This window comes from Oryx dammah, unplaced genomic scaffold, assembly GCF_014754425.2.
Source record: "Oryx dammah isolate SB20612 unplaced genomic scaffold, SCBI_Odam_1.1 HiC_scaffold_20, whole genome shotgun sequence".
NCBI classification, from domain to species: Eukaryota; Metazoa; Chordata; class Mammalia; order Artiodactyla; family Bovidae; genus Oryx; species Oryx dammah.
In genome coordinates this window covers 38,375,895-38,390,625 of record NW_024070204.1, presented here as the reverse complement: position 1 = coordinate 38,390,625, position 14,731 = coordinate 38,375,895, and the positions used below count along the sequence as shown (strand labels likewise).

Below are 14,731 nucleotides of genomic sequence, written 5' to 3'. Positions count from 1 at the left end.
CAGCAGTGTCATTCTCCTCTTTCCACGTATGCTTAAAAAATTTTAAGGTTGGATATTCTCAACACCACAATTAAAAATGATTAGCATTTTTTCATCTCTGTTGTAATGGTAAAAATGTTGATCCATACCTTGAATACTCTGGATAGAGTTTAAAAAAAAAAACTAAATATTTTCGTTCCTCCTTTTGCTATTACCAGCAACTATATGCATGAGAAATAATCATAAAAGAAGTAGAATGGTGGAGTAATAGAGTCAAAAGAGAAGATCAGTACAATTTCTAGTTTAGTTTGTCACTGGGTGTGATAGTTAATTTCATGTGTCAACTTGGCTAAGCTATGACCCTCACTAGTTTTGTCAAACACTAGTCTAGATGTTGCTGCAAAGGTATTTGTGGATGCAATTATTTGCATGTGCAATTATTTGACTTTGAAAAAAGCAACTTACTTTTTATAATGTGGGTGGGCCTCATCTAATCAGTTGAAGGTAGTAAGAGCAGATAGGTTTCCCAAAGACTTTTGTTTCAAGGCTGCAACACAGAAATTCTACCTGGGCTCCCAGCCTACTGACCTGCCTTTCAGATTTGCTAGCTCTCACAATTATATGAGTCAATTGCTTAAAATAAATCTCTCTATACATCTATATGTTAGTTGGCCAGTCAAGTCCAACTCTTTGTGACCCCATGGACTGTAGACCTTCAGGCTCCCCTGTCCATGGAATTCTCCAGGCAAGAATACTGGAGTGGGTTTCCACTCCCTTCTCCAGGGGATCTTCCTAACCCAGGGATTGAACCTTGGTCTCCTGCATTGCAGGCAGATGCTTTACCAGCTGAGCTATATATCTGTATCTACATTTCTATCCATATTTCTGTGTCTCTTGGAAACCCTGACTAATACAGCGGGCAAGCTAGAGCACAAAGAAATTATATGATATTCCTAATATCATTTAGTAAATGATGACAGAGGTATAACAGAGAGATGGGGAAACTGGGTCATAAAATTGCCTAAAATACTGATTATAAGTCTGGGAAAGAAATTCATAAGCTATCCACTTTCATCACTGTTCTTTCTAGTGGATTGCATGCAGTGAAACGTGAAGTTTCATGGAAAACCAATACATTAGAAAAAATCTGAAGTTTGAAGCAGATAAAATAGAGGAGGAATTTCTTATTTGCTTTACAAAAGATAAAGTGTACCTTTTATAAATTTATTCTTTAATTGGAGGAAAATTGCTTTACAGTGTTGTGTTAGTCTCTCCCATACGACAATGCAAATCAGCCATAATTTTACATATATCACCACCCTCCCCTCTCCCTCCCCACCCCTCTGCATCATCTCATAGCCCCCGGCTGGACTTCTGTGTTATATAGCAACTTCTCACCAGCTATCTATTTTGCCATTCTTGAGAGCGGCAACTTTTCCCAACATTTAAGGTGGTTTCATTTTTTTTTTTTTTTTTTTTTAATGCCAGGTTCCTCTGTCCATGGATTTCTCAAGAATACTGGAGTGGGTTGCCATTCCCTTCTCCAGGGAATCTTCACGACCCAGAGATCAAACCTGGGTCTCCTGCATTGCAGACAGATTCTTTACCATCTGTGCCACCAGGGAAACTTTAATAAACATAGATAACACATTTTACATGATGCTTTGCTGATAACAAAGCTCTTTCATATGTACTCTTTTCTGGAAGCTTCACTGCAAATCTCTGAGTTACTGTCATCAGTTTATGACGGAGACAAGCAAGGCTGACAGAAACTAGGGGAGTTGCCTAAATGACTCAGAGCAGCTGATTTCCAGATCTGAGCTCACCTCCTTGTCCTGCAATGATGGCTACAGAGCACCAGCATTAACCAGAAGAGTGATGTTTGTAGGTCTCTTGACCAGGAATTCCACAGTGAGCTGAATTCTTACCCTAATCAAAAGGATATGTGAGTTCTACTGTGCTAACAGAAATGTTAAGATTTACTTTGGAAGAAAAAAATCCCAATACATCTCTTTCTTATTCTTAAAGATATCCCTATCATATCCTTTTTCAACTGTGAATTGATTTTAACACAGAATAGAAAATCTGTTTTTTTTTAATTTTTAATGCTATATAATTTAGTGAAACTGTTTATTCCCATGTTTTATAGCTCTCTCTCCCACCTGGGTTTTCATTTTCCCAACTTAACAGCATGTACTTAAAGGACTTTGCATCACTGGATCAAAGAACAGAGGCATCTGTATTACATCTACATTTACTGGGCTGCTAAGACCCCGCACATTTTCAGTCTATTGCTTATCATACCTATGCAGGCCACCCCTGGACTCATCACATTTGTAAGAGTTGATTTCTCTCCTGTTTCTCATCTGAGAGCAGGTGGACCAAGACAGTTCTTTGGAGGCTCGACAAGTGATTTCTCTTGAGAGAGGTGCCTCTCTCTAGTCTGCCAAGGAATGAAAATTCAGACAATCACATAGATCATTTTGAATGGTGCCAAATAAATTCCACCAAACGCAGTAGTATTGCCAGTAGGCAATAATTACAACATGTCACTGGGAAATGTGGCGATTTTCTTCTAACATCAGGCTTTAGTCTTATCCTGAGTGTCACAAAAATGACAGAGAGAGGACATAAACAGTTTTTTCCATAGATATAGCATGCATTTCTCATATTCAGGGAAATGGGGGTGAAGTGCTTCTTTGCCTTGAAATGACTGGAACAGGATGCCAGGGATTGAATAGGTACCACCTAGAACTTAACTGATCTTTTCTAACGGCACACTTGTCAACTACTCCAAAAACTAAGCAAAGTGGTGAAGAAAGACCACCATTTTGTTGTCAGCAGGGCTCTCGGCCCCGGCCGAGGAAAGAAATAACCTGTTGTAGCCTACGAAAGGAAAAGCTCTTCAGTAAGAATGGAAAGTCCTGAAAGCAAGTCTGCTCGGGGGAGGTGATAGCATCCCAAAGTCTTCTAGGATTTTAGCTTCAACCAGAAGATTGTCTTTCAAACATAAGCAAGACCAGGAAGTCACATTAAAGGGCTGAACAAGATCGTGGGCATAACAGCTGTGTGAACCAAGTTAAAAAACAAAACAAAACATAATAAATAATAAGAAGCCAAGGAATGCTGTAGAAATGGCGAGAAAAGACAGAGACGCATAGGAGGGATAAGACGGGAGGAGGGAGTCGGGGAGGGAGCGGAGAGAGGAGAAAGCTGAAAGCGGACGTCAGGAACAAAAGCTCCAGCGGAGTCTGGCGGAGGCACTAAGGGAGCATGGGGTGTTTTGAATAATTATTAAAATTAGCATGTGTCTGCGCCATCCTGTGGGTGTGGCGCACAGCGGAGTGTAAACTCTAGCGGGGCTGGGAGCAAACATTGGATTAGCGGCAGCAGCCTGCCAGCCTGCCCGAGGAGTGAGGACCAGCGCGCGGCACAACCGACCGCACGATGGCCTCGTCTCAAGGGAAGAACGAGCTGAAATTCGCCGACTGGATGGCAACTCTGCCGGAGAGCATCCACAGCATACCCCTCACCAATTTAGCCATCCCAGGTAGGCGCTCAGAGGCTGCTGCCGGGGCGCTCGGCGTCCGCTCCACCTGCCCCGCCCTGCTTTATCTGCTACTAAGTGGTAACTTGCCAAGATGCCCACGGGAGGCAAACTCGTCTCCACGGGTGGGTCTCGGGCCGGGAGAGCTCGTGCCTGGGCGCCTCCGGCCTCCCAGCGCTTTCCCAAACCTCTGGGGACCGTGGAGCGGGGCGTCAAGGTGACTGCTTTTCCATGGGTTTTTGAAGCAGGTTGTGTTGAGAGGGCTGGGGCAGGGGAAAGGCTTGGCTCTAGGATGGTCCCTCGTACCCCGCTGCCCCCTCCCTCCACAGTTTCCCCCCCCCGGAGACTTGGGTCTGGGGACGATTTCTGGGGCTGTGGGATGATGGTGGTCGGCGAGCGCGAGTCGCTGTCCTAAGGGCTCGGTCTGGCCCGTGGACCTCCGACTCCATCTCTGTCACGGAATCAAGAGAATTTGGTGGATTTCTCGGTTAGAAGCTACCCGAGTCATTAACATTCGTCCCTAGTCTCCTTTAAAGAGACAAAGCGCTTCCTGAAGAGTGATGAAAGTTCAGGGACCGCCGGCGGTTTGATCGATGCCCTTGACCTGGAGCTGGAGGAGGGAGAGGAATGTAGGGAGCCGTTTCCTGATCTGCGTGGACCTAGAGGGCCTGGCCGGGTGGTCACCATCTGGACTCCGGTCCAAGGGCGGTGAGCAGCGTCCAGCGCGCGGGTCAGGAAAGCAAACCCTCGTGGACCGTGCATTTGTTGCTCGGGACAGAAGCCGGGCAAGGAAACCTGCGTCCACTGCGGCGGAGGGGTGGGCTTCACCGGCAAATCTTAGGAAAAAGATGACTGCGCTGGTGTCCAGAGAGGCTAGAAAGAAGGAAGCCTCCGCAAAGCGAGGAAAAGACTGGAGGGGTCAGACGCTTCAACGCGAAGCGCGCGACTTGGATCAGAGGACTGGGCAGGTTTCTGGGGGCGGGAGCGCAGCAGACCCTAGTTCGGACGTGCAGAGGCAGGGTGGTTTCAGGACGGTATACTATGGTGACAGCCGGCGTCACAGCCATATTTCGTTGACTTTTCGCTTGGGCTGAGAGTGCAGATTACCTCCCTGACTCGCCTGACCCTTCCAGGATTCAGCTAGAGAGCAAAATACCGACAGGTAGTTCATCCCTCGCCTAGAATTATGCCTGGTTATCAAGTTCAACCTTCTGGTCTACCTTCTCTAGCTCTTACCCATCCGGCGCCCTCTCTCAGCCACTGGGGGAAATCATGCTTTAAAATTTTTTTTTTCTTTCTTTCTTTCTTTTCTTTTCTTTCTTTCTTTCTTTCTTTTTTTTTTTTTTTTTTTAAGAGGAAGGTGGGTTTTCTTGAAAATCTCTAACCAGTAGCACTGGAATTAATCAGTAACTGAAATCAATGGTCTTTAGTCAAATGGATGTTTGGCGGTTATGACAGACACAGGCTCTGAGCGCCCAGCTCTGGAAGGGAAGGGTTGGTCTCCTCTTGCCCTTCTTCAGGAGAAGGTAATGGCACCCCACTCCAGTACTCTTGCCTGGAAAATCCCACGGACGAAGGAGCCTGGTGGGCTGCAGTCCATGGGATCGCTAAGAGTCGGACACGACTGAGCGACTTCAGTTTCACTTTTCACTTTCACGCATTGGAGAAGGAAATGGCAACCCACTCCAGTGTTCTTGCCTGGAGAGAATCCCAGTGATGGGGGAGCCTGGTGGGCTGCCGTCTATTGGGGTCGCATAGAGTCGGACATGACTGAAGCAACTTAGCAGCAGCAGCCCTTCTTCAGGAGGGAATTTCCCAAGAGCTCAGGTGTCTCTAAGGAAGAGAACAAGCCACCTTCTCCGCTCTGCATTTACCCTCCTCCCGGGTGAGCCTAGGAATTGCTCTTTTGAAGGAGACAGAAGAAACTACAGAACTTTGTTGGCAAAATTCCACTCTCACTTCCACAGGCATTGCTATCCCCTTTTCTTCCTTTTTATTTGGTCTTTAGACAGGTACTTTCACATGGTCTCACCTGAGCATTTATGGAGGCCTAAAAGGTAAGAAGGGCAAGGAGTCTGATGCCAGCTTCCTGACAGGTGGGTCTCCAGAGACCCAGGCAGGTTAAAAGCTCAAGCTCACATTGTAAGTTCTGAGGGATGGCATGATATCGTGTCTGAATCTAACATACATTTTTATAACACTTCACTTTTCAAAGCCTTAACATATAACCCAGATAACATAATCCTTCCCCAAACCTTGTGAAGCAAGTGATGCTGATAAGTATTGACTGCATTTCACAGATACGAAAGTTGCATCTCAGTGAAGGGAAATGATTTGCTATCAGTTCAGTGATATGATCTTTAAATATAGTCCTTAGAAAAAATATCTAGGAATTTTGGAGGGAAATGCTTTGTGGTTTGGATCTGGATGATTCAGCAGCAACAAGTACTAATCAGGCTGAAAGGACAAGGAAATAAGGCATTGGCAGGACAGGGAGGAATTTTCTTTTCTTCCCACAGGACAAGGTGGAAACCTGTGTTCAGAGGCTTCGATATTCTGATAGTTCTACAGTAGAGACACAATGATAATAGCACTCGACACAGTGGGAATTTCCACTGATTGCCTAACTCCTCTTAGTTTTATACTCAGAGTGGATCCCCTGCGAAGCTTTCCATTCTCATCCTCAATAATTCTGAGATAAAAACCCTATTTCTCCCATCTGCATCCCTCAGTTCCCCCATGATTTTATAATGTAGGTTTGGCAGATCTACACATGTAAATCCAGGTTTAAAAATGGATTTGGTACCTTTCTGTATTACTCAAACTGTGAGAATTTTTGGAGGAAAAAAAGATGTTCAAACTTCAATAGTCAGGGAAGACTAATTGGAGACTATTAAACGCTAATGGAATAATTGCCTTAAAATCATGCTAATAGCTTCCTGGCTGCTACATGTTTACTTGGCCAGTTGCTACAGCTTGAATTAAGTAATTATCTCCACCATTTAAAACCACTCCTGATGTACCACACAAGGGTTTCTGTAGAAGGGAAGGGCTGCTCAGTCATCCTCTAAGCTTCAGGTTTTCTTAGGTGGAGCAACTGGAGAGTGAAGAGCTGTCTAATTATGAAGCCATCCTCTTGGGTCAGCTGACCTGCATTACCCAGAGCTAGTGCAAAGAACCGTCTGCAGGTGTGTGATATTCCCCCCAGGTGTGCAGTTCTGGCATCTTTAAACTGTTTCTCAAGATGTCTGCATATTGAATACTTTCATAACCGAATTTCTGTGTCTGTTTTGCATTTAAATGGCATCATGATTTGGTATTGACTGGCCTAAAGAATTCAGTTAGTAATCGGTATTAGTAGTTTTACTTTGATTTTATGTTTCAGAGGAATGGTACTGTTGGAACGCCCTGACAGTTACTCAGATTTCGGTCTCGTTTGTCTTTTCTTCCTATCTCTGATGACACCAAGCTGAGTTTTCATTCATACATGTGTGCTTAGCAGTTTTCTGGCATTTTGGACTATGAATGATGCAGCCTCTTACCATAAACAGGTGAGAGAGGGTAAACAGGGATGGAAGCTGGGAGACAAAGTGTCAAGTTCAGGTGAAGGTGAGTCTGATGAATTTCTGGCATCTTCAAAGCCAAGTTTTAACTTTTATAATCACGGTACTGCCAGAACCATTGTAAAAAGATCCATCATGGGAGCAAGCAAGCTGTTGCTTAATCTGGGTAAGTTGTTGCTGATCTGGATCTATGACAAGGAGCCATTCTGTCTGAAATCTAAAAAATCAGGAAGGGTTTTTGTTTTAATAGGAAGGGTCTGTTATGCATTTGCTGATATGTGCTGAAAGTCTTCTTCACATAATACAGTAAGTTGACCATGTAATACTGAAAGAGTGGCTAGAGGGAGTAGAGCCTCAGAAGGAGTGTATGTTTCCTTGGTGTCAGAGTTCTTTACTGAGTTAACCACCAGTTGGCCTGTGAGTGGGACCTGGGCAGTCAGTTTGCTTACCCTCTCTCCTGTCCTTGAAATGCACTTTTGGCCCATCATTTCCACAGTGGGAGCCATTTTCAAGGAAGCAGCCTTGAGAGAGCAATGTGTTATTGAGACCATCTGGACAGTATATGTGGCTGAACCTTGTTAAGGCCTCTGTATAAACTTTTAAATAGACACAGAGATCCACTTATCTTGCAGCTGCTTCCAAACAAACTTCCTATGTAAGTTCCCTGATTATGAAACTTACCTACCAATCTGGAAGTCACCTGCCTTTCTTTGGTCTCTCCTTGCCAGTTTTCAAACCAAAACTTGAACAGCAATTGTTGACTGTACTTTAGATAAGGAACACAGAAATACTTTAGAAATCAATGTTCTTGCAGATTTTGTACACTCTTCCAGGAAATGCTAACACCAATGAAAAAGGACAGTGTTACTTAGGAAAAGGAGATGTGTTTAAAATAGCTCTGACTTCTGTGATGCTGTGTTGGCTTTCATTAGTTTTTAATTTCTTTCCTCACAGTGATCTCTTCTTGTTGTTTCTGGAGCCAACTGTTTTCCTTTTCCTTGTCATTTACTATTTCTGTTTCGATTAGGATGGGATAAGATTGTCAGGGCAAATCTGGAACTGGGTCTAATTGTACAGGTTTCTTTTAGGAAGCAGGGCATTTCCCCCCCCATCATTTTAGTCCTTATAGTGATATGGAAGTTAATCTTATTCAAAGCAATCAAAAAGCAACAAAATTGTTTAAAATGACTAGCTTTCTTGTGCTGCCTGTTCAATTCCCAGTTTTTTGATTTTGCTAAAAAGAAAAAACTTAAATATCTGGAACATAATTTTTTACACTTTTGAAAATTTTTAATTGGAGCATAATTGCTTTACAATACTGTGTTAGTTTCTGCCACACATCAACATGAATCAGGCATAGGTTTACATATGTCCTCCTCTTCTTGAACCTTCCGCCCACCTTCCATCCCATCTCACCTCTCCTAGGTTGTCACAGAGTATCAGGTTTGAGCTCCTTGTATCATACAGCAATTTCCCATTGGCTATAAATTTTACACATGGTAATGTATATGTTTCATTGTTGCTGTTTCAATTTATGCTTCCCTATCCTTCTTCCATTGTGTCAACAGTCTGTTCTCTATGTTTGCCTCTCCATTGATGCCCTGCAAAAAGGTTCATCTGTACCATCTTTCTAGATTCCGTATATATGTGTTAATATGTTTGTCTTTCTGACTTGCTTCACTCTGTATAATAGGCTCTAGGTTCATCCACCTGATTAGAACTAACTCAAATGCATTGCTTAATTTATCCTATTGGGGCTTTTCCTTGTTGAATTGAATTGAATCACCAACTATTACTAATTAATATAAAGTGATACTTGTGACATTTTACAGTTTACAAAGTGTTTTCTCATGAACACACATGCTTTTCACATGTTCTATCAATAATCTCCTCAGGCCTTGCTACTCAAAGCTGATCCAGGGACCAGCATCATCAGCGAACATGGGTGGTTGGTAGAAATACAGCATCTCAGACCCCAGCCCTCAGACTGATTTAATCCCAAACTGTATGTTAACAAGATCCCCAGGTGACTGCATACACATTTAAAGTTTTAGAAACACTGCTTAGGGTATCTCTAAGGGAAACCTTTATATAAGTGGCAGAGCCAAATTTAAATATGCTTCTTTGATTGAGCTCTTTCTAATGGGCCAGGAAGTCTATCTGTGAATGTTCAAATTTACATTTAGGCTTAGAGCCAGAGCCCCATATCTGACTCAAGGCTAATGGCCCAGGTTGGGAACATTTCTGATAACTGACATTACAGTTCATCGTGCACCTTGAACAATAAAAATGATTTAATTGCTATTTAAGTGTTCAAACTGGGTCACTGTGATAAATGTAAAACCTTCCTCCTCATTTCCTTAAAGTCCTGATGCTCTTTGATACCAGCCATCAACAGCACTTAAATTCAGCCCATCTGGCAATGCTAGTGGTCACTAATGACAATTTAGAAGACACTCTGTATTGGTTCTTTGTCCATTTGGTATCATTTTTGTTGTGTCATAGGACCAGCTACTTTTGTTGTATTTATAGGCCACAGGTTTGTTCACCTTATCTATAAGCTTCCGTGGTGGCTCAGACAGTAAAGAATCTGCCTGCAAATTGGGAGACCTGAGTTTGATCCCTGGATTGGGAAGATCTCCTGGAGGAGGGCATAGCAACCCATTCCAGTATTCTTGCCTGGAGAATCCCTTGGACAGAGGAGCCTGGTGGGCTACAGTCCATGGGGTCACAAAGAGTTGGACATGACTGAGTGACTAAGCACAGCACAGCACAAATTTCAAGCCCCTTTGAAGTAATAGTGGCATCATAAATGCAAACTGTAGTGATAATCAGCACCAGACAGCCATCAAACACAAAGGTAAATGGTGAATTGTTTTTTAATAGGAAGAAAATGATCAGTCTTTGTATTTGTAAACCATACCTCATTTATTTAAATCATGATTTACGTGGATTTGAAACATGCATAACTGTGGTTGTAACTCACTTGATTTTAATTATTTAGCGTAATCCAGGCTCTGAAAGAGTTAAATTTTAAAAAAGAAACTTCAGCTTGTTAAAATAGATACATTTATATGTTATAGCTCACACACTTTACTCATATGAAGATTTCTCATATCCTTATGTAGAATTTATTTTCTCCTGTGTAATTCTAACCCTGCCTAATCAAAACAGAAAGAGTAAGTTACAAAGAGGAAGAGTAAAGCTGTTGAGTGACATATATTGGCTATAAAAATAGGCAATATTTTTGAGGGAAGACTAATAAATAAGGATATAGGTATCCTTACATAAAAGGTAATGTTCCCTAAACTCTAAAAGTCCCAAAGTAAAATCAGAGTCATGTTAATTGTCAGTTTGATCCCTTTCAAGTACCTCCTTCATGGACTTCCAAATAGTTCTAGATTTCTCTGGACAAATTCTTAAATATGTTTTTATAAACCAGTTTTGTGGGCTATCACTGCAATTTTCCTTCTTTCCTGTTTTGGGGAGGTTATGGGGAGTTGTCCTTTTTGCTGCTCTGACATGTAGAGGAACTGTACTTCTGTAGCTTTATAGTCAGAACACCACTGCTGTTGGCAGTCCCACCAGAGCCTGTGCCGTGCTGCAGAGGCCCAGCGTGGAGGATGTTAATGTGTAAAAAGGGCCTTGGATAGGATTCCACTGTGGCCAAAGGCTCCCAGGGCTGGGTTCCCTGCTGCGGAAAGTGTGGATGCCAGTCTTATGGCTGACTCTGTCTGCCATCACCACTGAAACCGTGAGTGCCCACACTGCTAGATCCTATCAGTCCTTTTGCTTTGTCTGGATGCCAGCAAAAGAGCTCTTCGATTTATGTTGATTCTTTTGGTGCTGCCACCTTGCCCTAGGACTTGGGAATGAGTTTATGAGGGCCAGCAGAGGGCAATATGTAGGATAGATTTTATTCTGTGCTCTGCATCACTCTCAGTGTTAATTCACTCTCTGCTTGCAGATGTACATGTGCGTGTATGTGTGTGTGCACGCCCATAGGTGTATCAACTTTCCGTTACGATAACGTCTTTTCTGAGAATCTTCTGAATAGATCCTGTAAGTAGGCCTCTGGGGCTACCTAATTAATCATTCCTCCAGGCAGATTCAGGGTAACAACACAGCTGGATCCATACTGTCCCCAATGAGCAGCCTGGGACAGTGTAAATAGAGCCAAGTCATCTGATAGACCTAAAGTAAGTCCTAACACCTCCATTGCTTTAAAGCACATAAATAAAGTAATCAATGCACTCTGAACCTTCAAGAGAAGGTTAAGTCTCATACACACATAGGCATGCATTTTAATTATCGTTGGTTAAAGGGATCAGCTCTGTTAATATGGATATTTTACCTATTAATGTTACCACCAATGAGACTTATCCATAACTATTGCCCATGGACACTCAAGGAACTTTTAGGTACAATCATGTAATTTGTTATCCTCAAGAAGCTTATAGATTCTATTACCTGTCTCTCAAGGGTTAGGATCAGTCTCAGAAGATTGGGGACCAGGAAAATATGTAAATCATATACTCTAAAAGGCAAGAAAATGTGAGAGAGAAATTTACCATGGTTCAGATGAAAATCGGCAACCAGACACTTTCTACAGCACCATATGCTTTTATTATGCTCTGTTAAGAGAGGAAGATGGGTCAGGAAGAGAGGCAGGCAGAGATGGTTAAACATCCTTGAGAAACTGCCAGGATTAGTCACCTCCGGAGATCAGGTACTGAAACAGATGGCCCGCTGCTTTGTTAGATGTGCTCTTGTTTTGTGTCTATTTTTCATTATGGATCCTGGGAGTGGACAACTCTTAGGGCCACTCCATCTTTAATGTCAGCTACTTTTCACAAAGAAGAATTCTTCTGAATTAATTTTTATGAAGCAGTCGTGTTTATCCTTGGTCAATGTTGTAAATGATGGTTGTGTTCCTTGATTCACTTGCAGAATTTTTATTTCATGAAGGAGAGTGGGCTCCAATGAATGAATGACAGTCTTAGTTGCCTGGGAGGCTTTCCCGTAGGTCTCCTTTGGGTTGTTGGCTGGTGCAGAGGAAGATGTACTTGAAGGAGTCCTCATGGGCAAATGGGAACCTATCTCAATGCACATCTCTGACTATACTTCTCTGTTACCATGTGGAGGAGGAGGAGGAAGATAAGGAGAAGGAGAAACTAGGCTGCCTTAGTACAGAATTAATCCTAAGCACCCTCCTGCTATAACCTGCCCTGGGCTTTTCTGAGAGAAAAAAACTGGTCAAGGGGTTGTAAAGATTCTGCTTTGAGAGTTGCTAGAAGGGAAGGCTACATAACTGTCACGCCTCGTGTTCTCACTTCTATTTGTATCAGTTCAAGTTCCTTGGGTCCAGCATTTTAGAGTTTCACTCTTGAAAATGTCCTTAATTCTCTGGTCTTACTCTTTTCTGGTCTGCTTCCTTGGGAAAAAAGTCCAACTTAGTCAAACATTTTTTTTTTTTAATCTATTCCAATCCCAGAAAACTTCAGTGGTTAAATATTACTGAAGTACACAGCCTGGATGGTTCCACTAACTAGAAATTTCTCACCATGAATCTTACACATCAATAGTAAATTCAGTTTTCTACTCTCTGAGATAATAACTTCATACCTCTTCATACCTCTTCTTACTTCTCAAATCCTTCCCACCCAACTCTAAGCTTGAGACTTCACCTCTTGTTTTACAGGAAAAGAAATAGATGCCAACAGACATGAACTTTCTCAGTTTCCCACCATTAACCCATCAACCTACTTGCATCTATTTCTGCATATTCTGCCTTTTCTTTAGGTAAGAGGTCAAGGATCTTTTTCTGCCTGAATCCAGCTTCTCTACTTGTGGTCTGGATCCCTTTCACTCAGATCTCCTAAGTTTTACCCCCAGTTTATTCCCTCCCATCCATAATTATTTTTCTCTACCACTGCTGTATCATTCCAGTCACCACACAATCATGCTTTATTACCCTTCTTAATGAAATAAAAAACTCCCTTGACACCACATCTGTGCCTCTATCCACTGTGCTATTTCTCTGGTATTTGTGAAAACATTACCTCTGTCTTCAGGTTGTTATTTCCTTTCCTTGCCTACCCCATATTAAGGTTATTTCACTACCACTGCACTAAAATTGTTTTTATCAAGGTTGCCAGTGATTTTTTTTTTTTTGGATAAAGCTAGATGGGGAAACAGTGGAAACAGTGTCAAACTTTATTTTTGGGGGTTCCAGAATCACTGCAGATGGTGATTGCAGCCATGAAATTAAAAGACGCATGCTCCTTGGAAGGAAAGTTATGACCAACCTAGACAGCATATTAAAAAACAGAGGTATTACTTTGCCAACAAAGGTCCGTCTAGTCAAAGCTATGGTTTTTCCTGTCGTCATGTATGGATGTGAGAGTTGGACTGTGAAGAAAGCTGAGCACCGAAGAATTGATGCTTTTGAACTGTGGTATTGGAGAAGACTCTTGAGAGTCTCTTGGACTGCAAGGAGATCCAACCAGTCCATTCTGAAGATCAGCCTTGGGATTTCTTTGGAAGGAATGATGCTAAAGCTGAAACTCCAGTGCTTTGGCCACCTCATGTGAAGAGTTAACTCATTGGAAAAGATTCTGATGCTGGGAATGATTGGGGGCAGGAGGAGAAGGGGACAGAGGATGAGATGGCTGGATGGCATCACTGACTCAATGGACGTGAGTCTGAGTGAACTTCGGGAGTTGGTGTTGGACAGGGAGGCCTGATGTGCTGCGATTCATGGGGTCGCAAAGAGTCGGACACGACTGAGCGACTGAACTGAACTGAACTGAATGAATAATTCTTTATCATTTTATTTGACTTTTCAACATCATTTGATGTGACTGACCACACTCTTCTTGAAACGTTTTCCTCTTTCGGTTTCTTAAGACACTTGTGTGTATGAGTGTGTGTGTGTGTGTGTGTGTGTGTGTGTGTGTGTGTGTGTGTGGTTAAAAAACACATGACATAAGATTTACCCTCTTAATGATTTTTTAAATGTTTAGTATTCTTAATTCTAAGCACTAAGGTATATAGAAAATCTCTATAACATTTTCATCTTGCATGACTGAAATGTTATACCCATTAAATAGCAACTCTTCATTCCTTTTCCCAGCAGCCCCTGCAACCACCATTCTACTTTTTACTTTGATGAAATAAATACCTACCTCATATAAGCTGAATAATGTAGTATTTATCCTTTTGTGACTGGATATTTCACTTAGCATGGTGTACTCAAGGTTCATTCACTTTGTAATATATAGCAGAGATTTCTTTCCTTCTTCTCAGCTGGATAATGTCCCATTGCATGTATATACCAATTTTGTTTATTCATCTTCCAGTGGACATTGAGGTTGTTTCTGTATCTTGACTATTGTGAATAATGGTGCAATGAACATCGGGTGGGGGTGCTAACATCTCTTTAACAGCCTTTTAAAATTCTTTTGGTTAAATACCCAGAAGTAGGATTGCTGGGTCACATAGTAGTTCTATTTTTAACTTTTTGAGGAAACTGCATTATTGTTTTCTGTAGCAGCTACATCATTTTACATTCCTACCAATAGTGAACAAGTTTCCAATTTCTCCATATCTTCACCAATACTTATTTCTGTGTGTTTTTTTT

At 42.2% G+C, this 14,731-nt stretch overlaps 1 protein-coding gene across 1 annotated transcript in view; it reads left to right on the top strand.

The window, feature by feature from the left end:
- Window positions 1–2,934: 2,934 nt before the first annotated feature.
- PLCXD3 (phosphatidylinositol specific phospholipase C X domain containing 3) overlaps window positions 2,935–14,731 on the top strand; it is a 205,426-nt gene continuing 193,629 nt past the window's right edge. The window contains exon 1 of the mRNA XM_040262423.1: window positions 2,935–3,529. Coding sequence (XP_040118357.1) covers window positions 3,427–3,529 — 103 coding nt within the window. The 5' untranslated portion in view covers window positions 2,935–3,426. The remainder of the gene's footprint in view (window positions 3,530–14,731) is intronic.